The sequence below is a fragment of the Paroedura picta genome, chromosome 4, assembly GCF_049243985.1.
Source record: "Paroedura picta isolate Pp20150507F chromosome 4, Ppicta_v3.0, whole genome shotgun sequence".
In the NCBI taxonomy this organism is placed as follows: Eukaryota; Metazoa; Chordata; class Lepidosauria; order Squamata; family Gekkonidae; genus Paroedura; species Paroedura picta.
In genome coordinates, this window is record NC_135372.1 from 127,049,182 (window position 1) to 127,065,363 (window position 16,182).

Below are 16,182 nucleotides of genomic sequence, written 5' to 3' on the forward strand. Positions count from 1 at the left end.
CGGATCAACCCCTGCTGGGAGGCGACGGGAAAGCGTTCCCCAACTATCCGCGTTTTGCGGATTTCGCAACGCTCCCTTTGGCTCAGCTGCCGCTTCCCCGCCCGCTCTGGGAACCCCCCAGTTCTCCCAAGCGGCGGCGGGGATTCCCAGCTCCAACTCCGATGTCCTCCTCCTCCGGCGCCCGCGCCTGCGCCGTGGGGTTCTGTGGGCGCGGTCTGAGCGGCGAGTGGCCCTCTTAGAGCGCCGTAGCCGCTTCTCGGAGCGGTCGGGCGTCGTTGGCGGAAGCGGCGCTCCAAGATGGCGCTGGCCGAGGCGAGTGCTCGGTTCTCGGAGGGGGCGCCGGCCGCTGGGCGGCTCGACCCGCTCTCTCGCTTCACGTGCCCGGTCTGCCTGGAGGTGTACGAGAACCCCGTGCGGGCGCCTTGCGGCCATATGTGAGTGGCGGGAGCGGCGGGGAGGGGGCCAGACCGGTCGGGGGGGGGGGGGACAGGGCGCGTTGTTGGTCGGAGGTTGGCTTGCTGCAGCCACGGCTGTGGGGAGGAGGAGAAGTCCTCATTCCCGCCGCCCCATCCCGACGGTGTTCCTTCCTGAGCAGCGCGTGTCTTCGTCCCCGTTTCCCGCGGCTGCCTGGTCTCCGAGTTGCCTTCTATGATATCTGCCTGCATGAGGGAGGAGGGATCTTGCCCCCCTCAGTGTGTTTTAGATTTGTGTTGTTTTTAATCGGGATATTCTATGCAACCCGCCTTGAGTCCAAAGAGGACGGCGGGCTAGAATTTTAACCAATAAGTAAAATAGTGTTAATCGACAAACCTCTTTGCAGCTAGCTCGAGCGCTTCTGTCGTGCAGGGCAATGGGTCGAGATGCCCTGGAGCAGGGGTAGTCTACCTGCGGCCCTCCAGATGTCCATGCACTACAATTCCCATGAGCCCCTGCCATGTGCTGAACTGCTACTGACTTGCTGCTTCCCATTGGTGCTGTACAGAGAGCAAGTGTGTTATTTCTCCTGCCTCTCTTTGCAGGCATACTGGGGGCCTAATGCTTTAAGCCAGGGATAGTCAAACTTTGGCCCTCCAGATGTCCATGGACTACAATTCCCAGACGCTCCTGCCAGCATTCACTGGCAGGGGCTTCTGGGAATTGTAGTCTATGGACATCTGGAGGGCCACAGTTTGACTACCCCTGTTTTAAGCCTACCTCGCCCAGGGTTGCTTTTTCCTTCTTAGGTTTATGTGGGTAGGCATGTTGGCCTGAGGCAGAACAAATCTAGAGTTCACTGGCACCTTTAAGACTAACCAAGTGTTATTCGAGGGATGAGCTTTCACGCACATGCACACTTTCTCAGATATGTGAGGAAGTTTGCGTTCACATGAAAGCTCATACCTTGAATTTTAAAAATGTTGGCCTTAAAGGTGCTGCTGGGCTCTACATTTGGTCTTTTTCCTTCTTAGACTCCAGGGAACTGCTAATAGCTCCACTGGGTAATTGCTCATAGGTAAACTCTCACAGGCTGTGTCTCACCCCACTCCCTGTTTCAGTTGCATTCTGTTTTGCTTTTCTTTTACTTTCTTCTGCTATTCCCAGAAACAGAAAGTAAGCAGGAAGCTGATAATCTCATTGCAATATAGATATTGCTGCCTTCTTGTAAAAGCTGGAGGACCAACTGCCTTGGCTTTTAATAGGCTTGCACAAGGAATTTTAGGAAATGCACTTTCCAGTAATCCCTATTCAGTTCATTTATTAAGACATAAAAGTGACCTTTTTTTCCTTTCAGCTGACCACAAAGAAAGGTTCTTTTTATTAGAAAAAGAACCTGCTATGCTTGTCAGCTAACTAGCTATTATTGTTCTAACAAACTTTCATATACCTTTAGTTTTCTCTACTGAGATTTATGTAGGAAGCCTTTCAGAAGTAATGAAGCAGGCACCAAACTGACAGTCTGTGTAGGGATATATGGCTGATGGGATGCTATTGAAGACTTATAGAATTCCAAGATGGTTGTATAGGGTTGGGGTTTTGATGCTTTCCCCTGTGTAAAAACTCCCTGCCAAAAATAAAAAAACTGCACTGGGGGAGAAGCTTTAGTCTAGCCCTCTGCTGCTCTATTAGTTTTCTGGTTATAGGGAAGTGTTAATGCTAGGATTACATAAGTAAGGGATTCCAGGAAATGTAAACAGTGGAGCAGAATAGAAACTGAAAGTGCTCTTTACTGGTGTTGCATATAATTCTTTGTGCTTGTGTCTGTTCTACCCCTTAGCCAGCATTTCCCTATTTTATATCCTGTTTTAAAAAGAATTCATCTTTGTTGTGGAGCCTCACAACAAAATAAAAAAAAATGGCTCAGCAGAAGGAATCTGAAATTGTGAGAATTTTATTATTATACATGATGAAGTGCATTACTCTTGGAAGTAGCATGGATGTTGTCTTAGTTGTCTCCAGTTGTAAAAGAGTAAATAATGAACTTGGTACCAGTATCTGATGGAAAACATGCCACTTCCTATATTAGGATTAATCCCAACAGCCAAGCGTGCAAGTAGTTTTATTTGCCTTGTTGTTTGCTAACGCTCTTTTCTAGCCCCTAGGAATGTGAAGCAACTTTCGATCCTAATTGTAGATACTCATAGTGAAATTAATATCAAATATACTCATTTGTATATAAGAGCCAGCAGTGATAAGAGCCAGCAGTGGTTGGTCAGCAGGCAGCTTTGTGAGTGGTAGTGTTAATAGTGCATAAAATAGCATTTCATAGGGTGTACGACTTCTTTAAGAGAATAAAAAGTTGAAAAAGCTATAGAGCTGCAAAAAACTTATTACAAGCTGAACTTAAGGATGCACTGATAAAAATTGTCTGATTCAGTGGTATTGGGAGGTGGGGGAGTGTTTGCATTTTGGCTGTGTTCTCTGTATTGGGCATGCTCTCATGGTGTCTTTCTTCCACGCTAGCTTCTGTATGCCGTGCATTCAGGAATGTCTTAAGCCGAAAAAGCCAGTTTGTGGAGTTTGCCGCAGTACCCTATCTAATGGCAGCAGAGCTTTGGACTTGGAAAAGCAAATTGAAATGACAGAGACCACTTGCAATGGCTGCAGTAAAAAAGTATGGAACATTGGAATACTTTACCTGCATAGAGCACTTTGTCTCGCTAGAGGCCTTTCACACTCAATAACTGTCAAACTCCCGTAAAAGCTGCCAATGTTTGTAGTAACTTGATGAGGCCTCCTTCTCTCATAGCATTCTGTGTGTTTGGGGTAGAATTTCCAGATAGGCAAAGAGCTTGTCAACAATAAAGAAGTGGGGGAAAGAGAAGGTTTAATTGAGTCTTGTCTCAACTGTAGCGTGGCAGATGGAACTTGTAGATATTTCCAGTAATGAGATCTGTCAGCTTCATAAACAGCTTGGAGTTCACAGATTTTGATCCCTGTCTCTCACTTGGTAACATTTCAGTGGAGACACAGAATACAAGTCCTTGGCCAGTTTTTCCCCATGGTGTAATGGCGGAGGTTCTGCTACTGACATGATGAATATGTTACAAATTTTACAACAGCCTGATGTAGCTTAAGCAGTCCATGTGGATGATGTTTCTTTAATTAGGTAGCGTATTGGTTTGTTAGTACAATTAGCATGTCACTTTTACAATTCTTTGGCTGTCAAGCTAAAGTTGATGCAAGAGTAGGTCATCTTTTATTCTAAAGATGAAGTGTAATAGCTCTGAAGCAAGGTGAAACGGCGAGAGCTGTGGAAACTAGATCATCTATAGCAGTGGTCCCCAACCCCTGGTCCAGGGGCCAGTACCAGTCCGTGGATTAGTTGGTACCGGGCCGCGGATCCTCCTCGTCCTCCTCCCCAGGTGCTGCCTTGGGTGCTGCCCTGCCACTCTGCCACCGGCTCACGTTTGTTGCTTTCCAGCAGCCGCCATGGCTGGGGTTCCCCCTCGGCGTAGCACTGTGCAGCTGCTGCTTGGCAGCACCCCCCAGCAGGTGGCGGGAAGTCAAGTGCGCCGGCCGCGATGTCCCTCGGCAAAAGACTACCCCCCTCCCAGGCCTCAGTAAAATTGTCAAGCATTGACCGGTCCCCGGCGATAAAAAGGTTGGGGACCACTGATCTATAGGGGCTTGTATTGTGCTGAATGCGGGTTCTAAGGCTAATTGGTTATACCCAAACTGTCTTCTGCAAAGAAACCCTATAAGTGAAGTTAAACAAGAGTGCTGATTTTTTGAAGATCTCTCCATGGTTAGCTTTGCCTTCATCCTACAAATTGAAGGTGCCCATTAATGTTCATTTTTTAATGTGACTCTCCAGTAAGCTTGCATCAGCATTCTCATGATATAGCAGCATGTATTAAATGTGATTGGTGCAGCCTTCTTTATTTTAGCCCAAAATTCTGTATTACTTGAAGAAACACTTATCACAATTTGGCCCCTGTAAACCTGAGTTCAATCCTACTTTAGTTGTGGCTTCCTTAGGTGAGCTGAGTGTAGCCCAGCTTCCCCTTTCATAAAATGAATTTGGTCTTTACAGTCTTATATAAGAGGGCACATAAAATACTGTGCACATCTCTACGCTGCAGCTGTCATTAGATGTCAGAAGCATTATGGTAAAGTAGCATAAAAACAATGTTTTTGAGTCCAATGTCTATTATATATTGGGCATACTATGCAGTGAAGTCTGTGGTAGTTAAACCCCCATGCCTTCTTGTCACCGGAGCCCTAAGGTTTGGTTTTTTAATAATTAACTACCAGGTATGTGACACAGGCGCATAAGTAATTGTCCAAAGGACGATTCCGATGCTTCTGTGGAAAATCCTGGCATTGTTAACATGTAGAATAAAACGTAAAAAGGAATCTACTTTTATTTTGATGGTTGCTGTAAAAGCAAGAAGAAAGGTAGAAGACCTAACCTTGGGTGCATGAGAGAAACAGTAGCCTATCCAGGAAATGAAAGAAAAATTAACAGTGGTCTGTTAAGCAAGGTATCAGTTGTCTGAGGCAGTGTAAGGGATCTGGGAAAGCACAAGAGCCTTCATGCAGATCAGTTGAGCCTTGTGTTTTCTCTTTATAACTCCCCCCCCCCCCAAACTGTGACTTGGAGCCTGCTGTGCTTCAGTGTTTCTGGAGCAGCAAATGGATTAATTGGTATCTTTCTGAGAATGCTCTCTTTACACTGAGTCTGAAGCATTTGTCATGACTGCATTAAAGAGAACCTTGTTTGACTCTTCCTGTGCAGATGTACCTCTCGAAGCTACGTAGTCACGTTGCCTCTTGCTTGAAATACCAGAACTACATAATGGAAGGTGTTAGAGCGGTGACTAAAGATCCACCACAGGATACAAGGTAACAAACACCTTCGTGGAGAGCTGCCTTTACTGTACTGCTGTTTACAATTGGGTTCAAAATTTCGATAAAGATCTGTCAGGCTTCATGGTACTCGTGGGAAAGGGGCTTTAGAAACTCCTTGCTTGGTTATAAAATGTGGGCAGTTTATAAGTGTTCCTATTTTGGCTGTTCTGCTGAAAGCTCTTGACTTGCAGTTCTTGTGACCCAGGTCAGGATCGCTTTTTATGGTTTAGCCGCACAGTCACTTGCTGCATTGTTTTTCAAAGGAGACTGAATTTAGACTTGAAATATTTGTGAATCAGGAGTCATGTTAGAAGCAGCGTCCAGCGGAGAGAAGCGGCTGGTTCACGCTTCTACAGTTGCAGCCCAAAATTCTAAATATGATATATGTATAGTCTTGCTTTGGGAGGGAGTCAAAATAGACTGGGACGGCTAAGATTTCTGAAAGAGGGATGCTAGCAAAGTAAAAGGCTTACCCCAGTTCCCAGGAAGCAGGTACCCGCAAACGTTATTTCTGGTTGGGCAAAAAAGAAGAAGCTTTTGTTCTTCATGTTGTATAAACTGCAGAAATGGGAAGCTTGCTTTTTAATTTACACACTGCTTGTTTCTCTTCATGTCTGGGTGTCTTGCCAATCAATGTGGCGATGGTTCTTTTATTAGGATTTGGAAACAATAAACACGCCAGTGGAGAGGTAAACTTGTTGTATTTTATTAGCAGGCAGTTGTAACATAGATGTTACACTACAAGAACGTTCATACTTACCACGTAAGACAGCTCTAATCAGCTACTGAGAGCCTTTCAGAAAGTAGCAGAGATGGACCCCCAACGACAAGGTGTACAGCATCTGGTGCAAGATCTATACTGAGCTCCCCTATCAAGCTAGCAGCTACCTTTTTATGCTTAAACTGAAATAATAAACAAGACTGATGGATGATGTCTGCCACTCACTGCTCATTCCAGGGATGCGTCATCCCTGGACTCCTTATCTTATTAGTGGAGACCAGAGTATGTGAACTTTCCTAATTATAAAATCGCACCTGTGTTCGCATCTCATTATTGGAGATGAGAGCATGTGAATCCTAGCCAAGTGCAAATCCTCATTAACTTTCTCAACTATAAAGGATTTAGATAAGCATGTTTTTGTGAGCAATATTACTTCCTTAATAATGTGCCTCAGCCAAGAAAACAGTACAGCACAAGAATGGGAGACATAACCTGTCACTAATACACCTTGTAACAATGTCTTCTGCATTGCCATACACTGTGGATGTAGTTCTTTCGGTATTACTGCCTGCGTGTGAGATGTTTGTCTACACGTGGGGAAAGCCTGTAGCAAAATTCAGAGCCTTCCTTTATGCATAACCTCACTCATATTTACAAATCCCTCTTTCTCACTCTCTCCAGGAGTGTTCCAAATAGGTTTACATTTCCGTGCCCTTACTGCAGCGAGAGAAACCTGGACCAGGAAGGGCTGGTAGAACACTGCCGAAAGTATCACAGCCTGGATACAAAGCGAGTGGTAATACTGATTTACTTGCTTCAGCTTGGCCTAACCAGTGGCTTTGGGAGAGGCTGCTCTGTCCTCTAAATAAAAGACTTATGGAATCAATTAACAAGCAGCAAAACTGTTTTGATGATAAAATCTTGTCTCCTTGAGATTAATACTAGATGACCATCAGTGCAAAGTGTTGTATGTCTATAGATGTAAACCAGGCTGAGAAGAAAGGGGTACTGGATAGTGGTCCGAACCCAGGTGTCTTGGACAGGTTAGAATCATAGAATCTTTAATCGCTCCTGTGGAGCGGATTAGATAAAAGGGTAAGGGCTGTTGGGGAGGAGTTAGGGTGGGCCCTGTCCTGGATAAAAACTCGGAGGGCCCAATCAGGAGCCGCTAAGCGCCTCCTGATTGGGCGCTCCGAGTGTCCATCCAGGGCCAAGCCTGGCCCGGCCAGGGACTTGCTGCGCAGACAGACCAGGCAGCCCACATGGTGAGTCCTCCGGCCCAGATTCTCCTCCACCTCGGGAAAGGAACAGGGACGCCGCGTCAAAGACGCGGAGTCCCTGCTCCTTTCCCGCCCCTGCTCCCTTGTCACTGAGGGGGGGCGCGGTAGGTGGGGGACTTCTCCCGGCCCCAGGAACAGCCTTGCCGCTTCGCAGGCGAGGTTGCTCCTGGGGCTGGGAGAAGGCCCCGGGACGCTGGCGGGTAGGTGGGGGGACGTGGCTGCTCCTGGGGCCCGGAGACGGCTTCCCCGGGCACAATGGACTAGCGCCCATTTTATTCACATATAAAATGGGCTTAATTTCTATTCATAGAATAATACAAGTTGGAAGGTACCTTATGGGTCATCTAGTCCAACCCCCTGCTCCATGTAGGACACTCACATCCCAATCGCTCATCCACTGTATCCTGCCACCCCCTTGAACCTTCACAGAATCAGCCTCTCTGTCAAATGGCTCTCCAGCCTCTGTTTAAAAATTTCCAAAGATGGAGAACCCACCACCTCCAGAGGAAGCCTGTTCCACTGAGAAACCGCTCTAACTGTCAGGAACTTCTTCTGGATGTTTAGATGGAATTTCTTTTGAATTAATTTCATCCCATTCGTTACATCATGGTTGCATTCCATAATATTTCCCACGCCTACAGCACATTTCATGACATCAGCATTATATCATTGTTATTGCTGAAGTACTTCGTATCCAAAAAGGGCAGTTCCGAGTATTTAATTTTGGAAGCCTAGGTCCTTAACTGGGGTGAGCCAACTATTCCAGTGGATGAGAGGAGAACAATGTATGCTGGTTTGGGTCCCTGTTGGAGAGAAAGGTGGGGTATAAATGAAATTGATTCATCACTTTTCTCTTGTCCTTATAATACTTCTAAATCTTGGGTAAATTGGTCTGGATCCAAAGACTTCCTTTTGCAAAGAGAGAGTCCTACTGGTGCAAAAGAGCCTTCGAATGCGATTCAGTGTAGTAAATCAGGAGTGCTCTCAAATAAACATGGACAACTTGTGCATTTGTATTCTTTCTCTGTTTGGTCCTACTCCTTCCTCGGTCCCTTGAGCAGTGGCAGGTAATGTAACCAGGGTGCTGCAGTTAGAGTGCGGCCCCTTTATATGAGCAGGAGTGCCTTCTGGCTCCAGGGTCTGCTTAGGCACAAGCCATTAAAAATTTCAGTAAGCAGACAGGCTTCAGAGTGCATGCTAGCCTAATAAAAAAATTCAGGCAGGGTTGTTGAGAAGATAAACTGTCCACTTTTCCAGGTCTGTCCAATTTGTGCATCAATGCCATGGGGTGACCCAAGCTACAGAAGTGCTAACTTCATGGAGCATCTTCAGCGACGACATCGGTTTTCTTACGATACTTTTGTGGTAAGTGGCAAGCACAAAATGCGCCCAGAGCCGTAGGGAAGGGCGGTATAGACATCTAAATGAATAAGTGGCAAAATGGCAGGAATCCATTTGCTTTCAGTCTTTAATGTCAGCTGTTCAAAAATATGGCCTTCAAGCTGTCTGTGAGAGCCCCTACAAACTATCTGAGCCCCTGCCATGCCCAGCATCGGTAGAGCAGGTTGCCCAGCATGGTGCCTGCCAGTATTTCCCTTGGTGCCCATCAAGGGAATCTGGGTGGGGCTGCTGTAAGGGACAGGAGGACTGATAAGCACCCAGGTTTTCCTCAGTGTGTCGTTCCATTCCCACTTCCCACGTTTCTTCTTCCCAGGAGGTGGGTGGGTGGGAGGGTGTTTTGTTGGCTGTGCTGCTGGGGGATGAACATTTTGTTGGAAGCACTCACCACCCCCTCAGGATTCCAAAGGTGTCTGTAAGCTTTAAGTTGGAGAGTTGTGCTACAGAAAAAAACTATTTGGAGACAAGACCAAGTTGCTTTGGCTCATACCTTTCCTCCCCTGTCTTGTGTTCTAGGACTATGATGCAGACGAAGATGATACAATTGCTCAAGTTATGTTGCGTTCCTTAAGGGATCAATGAACAAAACAAGAAAAGAACTCTTTAATATCTGGCTTCCATTAGGGGGAGATATATCCCAGACACTTCTTGCCCCGACGATCTCTGGCATCCATAAAGTGAAGAGCCCAACTTCATTATGTTTTGCTTTGCTGATTATTTCTTTTTAGTGATCTTGCTCATACACCGCAGGGAACGTTTCGTTCATTCTTATTTGAGGATACTTTCGGTTTGTCTTGCTTTCTTCCATCTCGGCCTCTTCCCCAGTTCTCCGAACTAAACCTCCTGAAGCATTGCAATAATGTTAGCCCGCAAGCCGCCTTTTGAAAACCGTATCGTTCCTTTTTGAATATGCATCCAGTTTTAGAAGTTAAATCTTCCACTGGGCACTTGCAGTTCTGATTATTGGCCTCAGGTGTCAAGCAGGTTTGTGTTCTTCGTATAGAAAAAAATGGTGAGCTTGACTTCATACAGAGATATACAAACACTGTAATCGGCCCTTAAGTCTCTAAGCACAGTATTGCATCTTCATAGCAGGCTCATGTTTTGATTTACTAACTAGACCCCTTCCAGGAGGTTGGAAGAGATCTTAGGGCAGTCCTGTTGGGCACTGCTCTCCAACCACTAATGCTAAGCGTGACTTGGTTTGTTGAGCTTGCAAGACAGGTGGATTTGAACAGGTAATGTCATTTCTAGTTTCCTGAGCTCCCAAATGCCCTGGTGTATTTCTGTCTCTGTACCTAGAGTTGAATTTTTTTTTTTTTTTTGACGGTAACAAATGAGTTAACTTTGGATTCCTTAGACATAACAAATTCTGGACTTCTGAGATTCAAGTAAAGCTTCATTGGATTTATGCTTCTGTATGTAATAGATTAAGATGTCATATGTGAAAAGTTCCATGCAGAAAATTCAGTGCACATGTAAAATTCGTGTTTATGCCCCATCTTGACCCTCCCCCCCCCCCTGCTTTGCTGTAGTTGAAACATCTAGCTGTCCAGCCAATCGGGACTGATTCTCAGTCAGTTTTTTCATATCTAAAGATAACTGCTGGCTTACATAGTTCTTTTTGTTGGGGGGGGGGGAATTGTGACCATGTCTGAATGCAACACTATGTAGTCATCTGAACTACTGAATTCCCCCGAATAACTTGGATTTCAAATGGGTGTGTAAAATCTTGCCTTACGGTGGAACATTCAAAAATGATGTTTACTGTGCAAAAGTAGATGGATGACCCGGCTTCAGACAGTCGGAGAACTGGGCGCTAAAGATTGCTTAAGTGGTTGCGCTGGAGGCGTCTGAATCACTCTGTGTATTAACCGCCTTCTGATAACTGCTGTGACAACAAGCCGCTCCTGGAGTGTGTGGTTGCAGAGCTTGCACAAATCGAAACACACAATTCAGCCTTGACCGTGTTTTGAAATTGAGACAGAACACTATGCAACCTGTTGGAAGATGACAACTTAACATCTGGTGGTCTTTGAGCCGTCTCATCACTGGTTCATACGGCGCGAGTATCCTGACCACTGGAATGACCTGCACTTAACTTATCAACTTGCTACTTTTCAGGAAGTGCTCCATTTGTAGATTGTCTAAACTTGATTTTAAAACTGTATCCAAAATCCTGTGACTTTTAACCCTCTTTTCTTGCACTGAACCATTCCAGTAGTGATAATTTTTGGTGAGACTGGTCAACATACAAAGCGTGCCCATTGTGTTGTGGGGCATTTCTTCTGATCCCTCTGCGACCCTTCCTGCCATAGTCTTCCTGTGCCCCCACCAGAAGTGTCTCAAGGATGTTGGAAGGGAAATCAATGGTGTTCAGTGTGTCTGGGGACGGTAGAAACAGTGGTGGTGGATGGGGATCCGCTTGTATGCAGAAGAATTTCCACTTGTGCAGTCTGTGGATCCTGGCAACTTTTATTTCAGCAAACAGCAACGTTCTACAGAATTCCAAGAAACTGGGTATCCTAATAAACATATCTGACTACTTTGTTCTCATATTCAAAGTGCACTTCTAGCAATTTTAATAATTTTAGAACTTCAAAACTTATCTTGTTCTGGCTTTGAAAAGGAATAAATGTGTAGTAATTAAAGCCTAATGTTTGTTGAAACACCTGGCTCCAGTAGTTTTCATTTCATCAGCAAGAATGAATGAAGCCCTCCCTCTCAGATGAGGATTGGGGTCAGGTTTAGGGCAGGGTTCTGTGAAACTCTAGGGTTTCTTGACAGCTCTGGAACAGCTTCCCAAATGGATATCAGTAAATTAATTTTTCATTTTTAAAAATCTGTTAAATTTGGGGGGGGGGGGCAATATGACCATATATTGTCATGCTGCCCCCTTCCCATAATGGTCACTGATGGCTCTGGTGGGAAGGGGAGGGACCCTGGGTGGGTGTGTATACAGCCATGCTTCTCAACTGTATTCCCACAATTATGCCACTTACGGGGTTACTTGAAATCTGAAGACTCTTTCAGGGGTTTCTCAGCTGCAAAAAAAGTTGAGAAAGCGTGGTTTAGAGCAAAAATAAGGGCCGTGAATTCCATGCAAATTTCAGTCTGATAGTTTTAAACCCTATTTTTAAAAAGCCTAATGTGCCATGGCTTGTAATGGGTTATGAAAGGTGGTGACTAAAGTATCCTGACCCCTGATCCCCAGAAGATACTTTCAACTCTGATTCAGTCCCTCTCCATTCTGGTGGGTCTGAAAGGGCCCGCAGCACAAGCATAAAATACATCGTCTTGCCATGTGCAAATCAATTCATCTTGTGTAGAAAATACAAGCTGGCCAACCTTTATAAACAAGGGATTTTATAAACAAGCGGGTACTGGGTATCTTGCAAACACCGCTGGAGGTGAGCCTACAATTTTTAACTGCCTTTAGAGCTATAATGCCAGTACAATTACTAACATTGTCGGGTCCTTCCTTCAGCCTGTATAACTCATCCATGTAGCAAGAGACCCGTAGTGCGGTAGTGGTAAATGTCAGAATACAGCCAGGGAAAACCAGGTTTGAATTGCCACTTTACCAGAAGAGTTCTGCACATGTTTTTGGTCCAAGCTTGCAGCTTGTCCTACCTCACTGGCTTGTGAGCATCCAACAGGAGGAGAGAATACTGGAAAGTAGTTTTGGGTTCATCTTTTGGGGAAAACGGCTTAAACGCCTAAAATAAAACTCAAGCATGAATGTCTCTAATTGAGTGTTTCTGGCACGTAGTAAGCTAGTCCTGTTTACTCACCATTTCAGCACCCGTTTCGTTGGTTGATGGGTTCTGACAGGGAGAGAGGTGAATAAGCTCTTGTACACTGCAAACAAAGCTGCAGTTCAGACCTTACCCAGTAGAGGGTGCTCTTCCCATTACAACGCCTGGCAAGAAACCTTCAAAATCTCTTCAATAGCTTCAAGTGGGTAGCCGCGTTCGTCTGAAGTAGCACAACAAAAATAAGAGTCCAAGAGCACTTTGGAGTGCATGCACTCAAAAGCTCACACCTTTGAGTAAATCTTTATTGGCCTTAAAGCTGTTCTTGGACTCTTATTTTTGTTTCTCAATAGCTTGTTGGTCTTGAAGGTGCCCCCAGATTCAAACTTTGTTCTGCACCTTCAATAAGGATGCACCGGAGCATCCCTTATAACAGTGGTCCCCAACCTTTCTGAGGCTGGGGACCGGCAGGGCAACTGCCCCGCCCGCGCATCGTGCACGTGCGGCCGGAATCGCGCATGCGCAGCACTTTCGCGCATGCACAAAAGTGCCACACATGCGCGATTTCGACCGCGCATGCGCAGTGCGCGGCCCTGATTCCCTCTCCCCGCCCTCCCGCAGTAAGAAGCTTCCCAGGCCGCCAGCTTGCAGCTGGGGAAGTTTTTTTACTGCGGGGGGGGCGCCATGGCCTTCGGGCCGCGGCCCGCAGGTTGGGGACCACTGCCTTATAGAGATAATATGGCCCAAGCAGTAGAATGCCATCGCTACGAAGGCTGCCCAGTTGCCCCTTGTTTCACCCAAGCTTTTATGCAGAAGAGCAGCTTCAATAAGTGGTTAGTGGGAGGGTGAGTCTGCCTGCATCAGCCCTTATTTTATTATTATTAAACTTTTATACTGCCGTTCCCTTAGGCTCACGGCGGTTTACAAGATAAAAATTACAATAAAACCCATCGTTAAAGCCATTTTGTCCATCATCGTCCCCTCTGACTGGCAACAGCTTTCCTCCAGCATCTTGCATGTTGCCTATTGCCTGGAGAGGCCGAGGGATTGAACCTGCAGCCTTCTGCATGCCAAGCATGTGCTCTGCCAATGAGCCCTGCTGTTTGGGTTTGCTGCTGACGATCATAAGGTCCCTGTCCCCTTTGGTTTGCCTGAGCTACTTGGAGAAACGACACTGTGGTTGTGTATCATCCACGTCACAGAGAAATGAGTGGGCCAGTGGGTGAAGGGGATCACTGCCGACAATACTTAGTCCTGCGGAGGGCATGCTGCCCTAGAGGTCTTCAGCTGTGGGTGCACTTGCTGTGGCTTCTTAGAGCTTGGTGGTGGTGGTGGGGATGATGGAAATGTTTCCGCTATGAGTGGAAGGTCACCTGCCCCGACTTGGAAGGAACAGTTGACTCACTGTGAGATCATCGGCCAAGAAGCTGAAGTCCCTGCTTGAGAAGCACCTTTGCCAGGCGGCAGACAGATCTTGCCCTTTCGCCGTGTTGTATGTTCGTTCCAGAGCCCGAGTGGGCCGTGCAAACATTTGCGTGTTGCTAGGGAAATAAAAATACCATCCCATCTGTTTTAATGCTGCCTTTCTTCCCCAAAGCTCAGGGTGGGATCTGTGGCTCTTCTACGCGGCTTATCTCCGCAACAGTCTTGAGGTAGGATGGCTGAGAAATATTTACTGGTCCGAGGCTAAGGGAGGTATGCGTTTTTGTCTGTAGCTTGACTTTCTTACTGAGGCTCGGAGCAGATTGCGGCTAGAAAGAATGCAATAAAATCAGTCGAGAACACCACGAAAGCAGTGCAGCGCAAACAGCCAAGGCAGGAGGGTGGTAGAAGGTTTTAGAGCAATGCAGTGGAATGTCTTGTGTGCAATAATGTGATAAAACTGGGTTACCAGAGTAGATGACTAATGGCAGTAAACACGACACGATACACGGCTGCTTCTGCAGATCTTAAAAACAGGATCCCCAGCTCTTACTCAACTCTCTCCGCAGCTGTACTGCCTCCGAAAACAACGTGTGTGCCTCCCCCTCCATCTTGACTTCAAAACTGAACTGGGTTTAGAACTTCCGTGGTCGTGGATAGAACAGGCCAAACGTGAGACTCCTACGTGAACGCTTCTGTGTGGGGTGGAGATGCAAGGAAATAAATGCTGAGATTAGCGGGGTTGGTAGAAGAAAAACTGCTTCGGGGGTTGTGGTCTGTTGTCTGTTTTTGTAGTGTTAGTCCCAAGGGGACTGTGGTAGCCCTACATAGCCAGGGTCTTCTTTGTCAATGTCCCCACCCCCCATCTTTTCCCTCTGACCAAATGCAAGCTGTCCATGTCCCTCCAGGTCCCTGGCCTGAAAGAGGTGTGCCTAGCCTCAACCAGAGCCTTGGTTCCAACTTGGTAGAATCAGCTGCCAGCCAAGATGCGGGACCTGTGGGGCTTGACAGAACGACTTCTGTTCCTCAGGGCCTGTAAAATGGCACGCCTCCACCAGGTTGAGGCCAGAACCAGTAAATCAAATCATACGGGCCTTCCTCCTCCCTTTTGCAGAACATCCCACCATAGAATACATGGAGAAAAAGCGGGAAAATGGAGCATAGGGCATTTGTCATTTTAGTGTTTTACGTTAAACTGAATTTTAATATGTTGCAAACCACCCAATCTTGTTTGCAGAGAGAGGCAGTCTATTCATTTAATAATAAATAAACCGAATTAAAGTAACTGTGCACTGTCGCCATAGTCTTTCTCCTTCTTTTGTGTAAAAAGCAAAGCAAGTGTTGGCTCAATGACCCAGCAGGTCAGACTACAATCCACTTGTGGATTTTTAAACCACTTGTTGAGCTAGAGATGCCAGCTTTTGGCTAGGGAAACCCTTGGAGGGTTGGGAGTAGACCCAAAAGGAGGGAGGGTGGGGTTTGGGAAGGGGTCGAACACCATCTTACAATGCCAGAGAGTCCCCCTCCAGAGCAGCTTTCTCCCACCCCAAGAGGACTGATCTCTCACATCTGGAGATCAACTGTAATTCTAGGAGTTCTCTAGGCTTCACCTGGAGCCTGGCAACCATATTGAAGGGAACCAGCAGGGACTGTTATCCCTCCCATCCTTCCATTCCCGTCCCTCCCTTGTAACACCACCAAAAAGCTGCCCTGGAACCTCAAAGTATTCTGGGTTTACAGCAGGTGCCATTTGGCATCAGTCACCACATTCTCTAGTAAAAGACAGCTATCCTTTTGGTGTAGTGGTTAGGACTGCAGACTTCTAATCTGACGAGCTGGGTTTGATTCCACGCTCCCCCACATGCAGCCAGCTGGGTGACCTTGGGCTCCCCACAACACTGATAATTACTCTGACTAAACAGTAATATCAGGGCTCTCTCAGCCTCACCCACCTCACAGAGTGTCTGTTGTGGGGAGAGGAAAGGCAAGGCGATTGTAAGCCGCTTTGAGACTCCTTTGGGTAGAGAAAAGTGGCATATAAGAACCAACTCTTCTGCTTCTTCAGTCTGGAACCCAAGACCTGATGAGAGGAGGGTGAATGTGTGTGTGTGTGTGGGGGGGGGATATTTTCTGGAGTCTGTGTGCGAGGGAGGGAAATCCCCTCAAAGACCCTAATGGTGGAAAATAGTGCTCAATGGAGGGTATTGGTAAGCCTCAGGGAGAGGCCCATTTCTGCCACCCACTTCGTCAGGACCCCTCGGCTCCTGCGTGGCTG

At 46.5% G+C, this 16,182-nt stretch overlaps 1 protein-coding gene across 1 annotated transcript; it reads left to right on the forward strand.

The window, feature by feature from the left end:
* Window positions 1–203: 203 nt before the first annotated feature.
* RNF114 (ring finger protein 114) lies at window positions 204–11,399 on the forward strand. Its single transcript, XM_077335599.1, has 6 exons — window positions 204–434; window positions 2,941–3,091; window positions 5,219–5,325; window positions 6,734–6,848; window positions 8,590–8,697; window positions 9,247–11,399. The coding sequence occupies exons 1-6, from the start codon at window positions 298–300 to the stop codon at window positions 9,310–9,312; spliced, it is 684 nt and encodes a 227-aa protein (XP_077191714.1). The 5' UTR covers window positions 204–297; the 3' UTR covers window positions 9,313–11,399.
* Window positions 11,400–16,182: the final 4,783 nt, after the last annotated feature.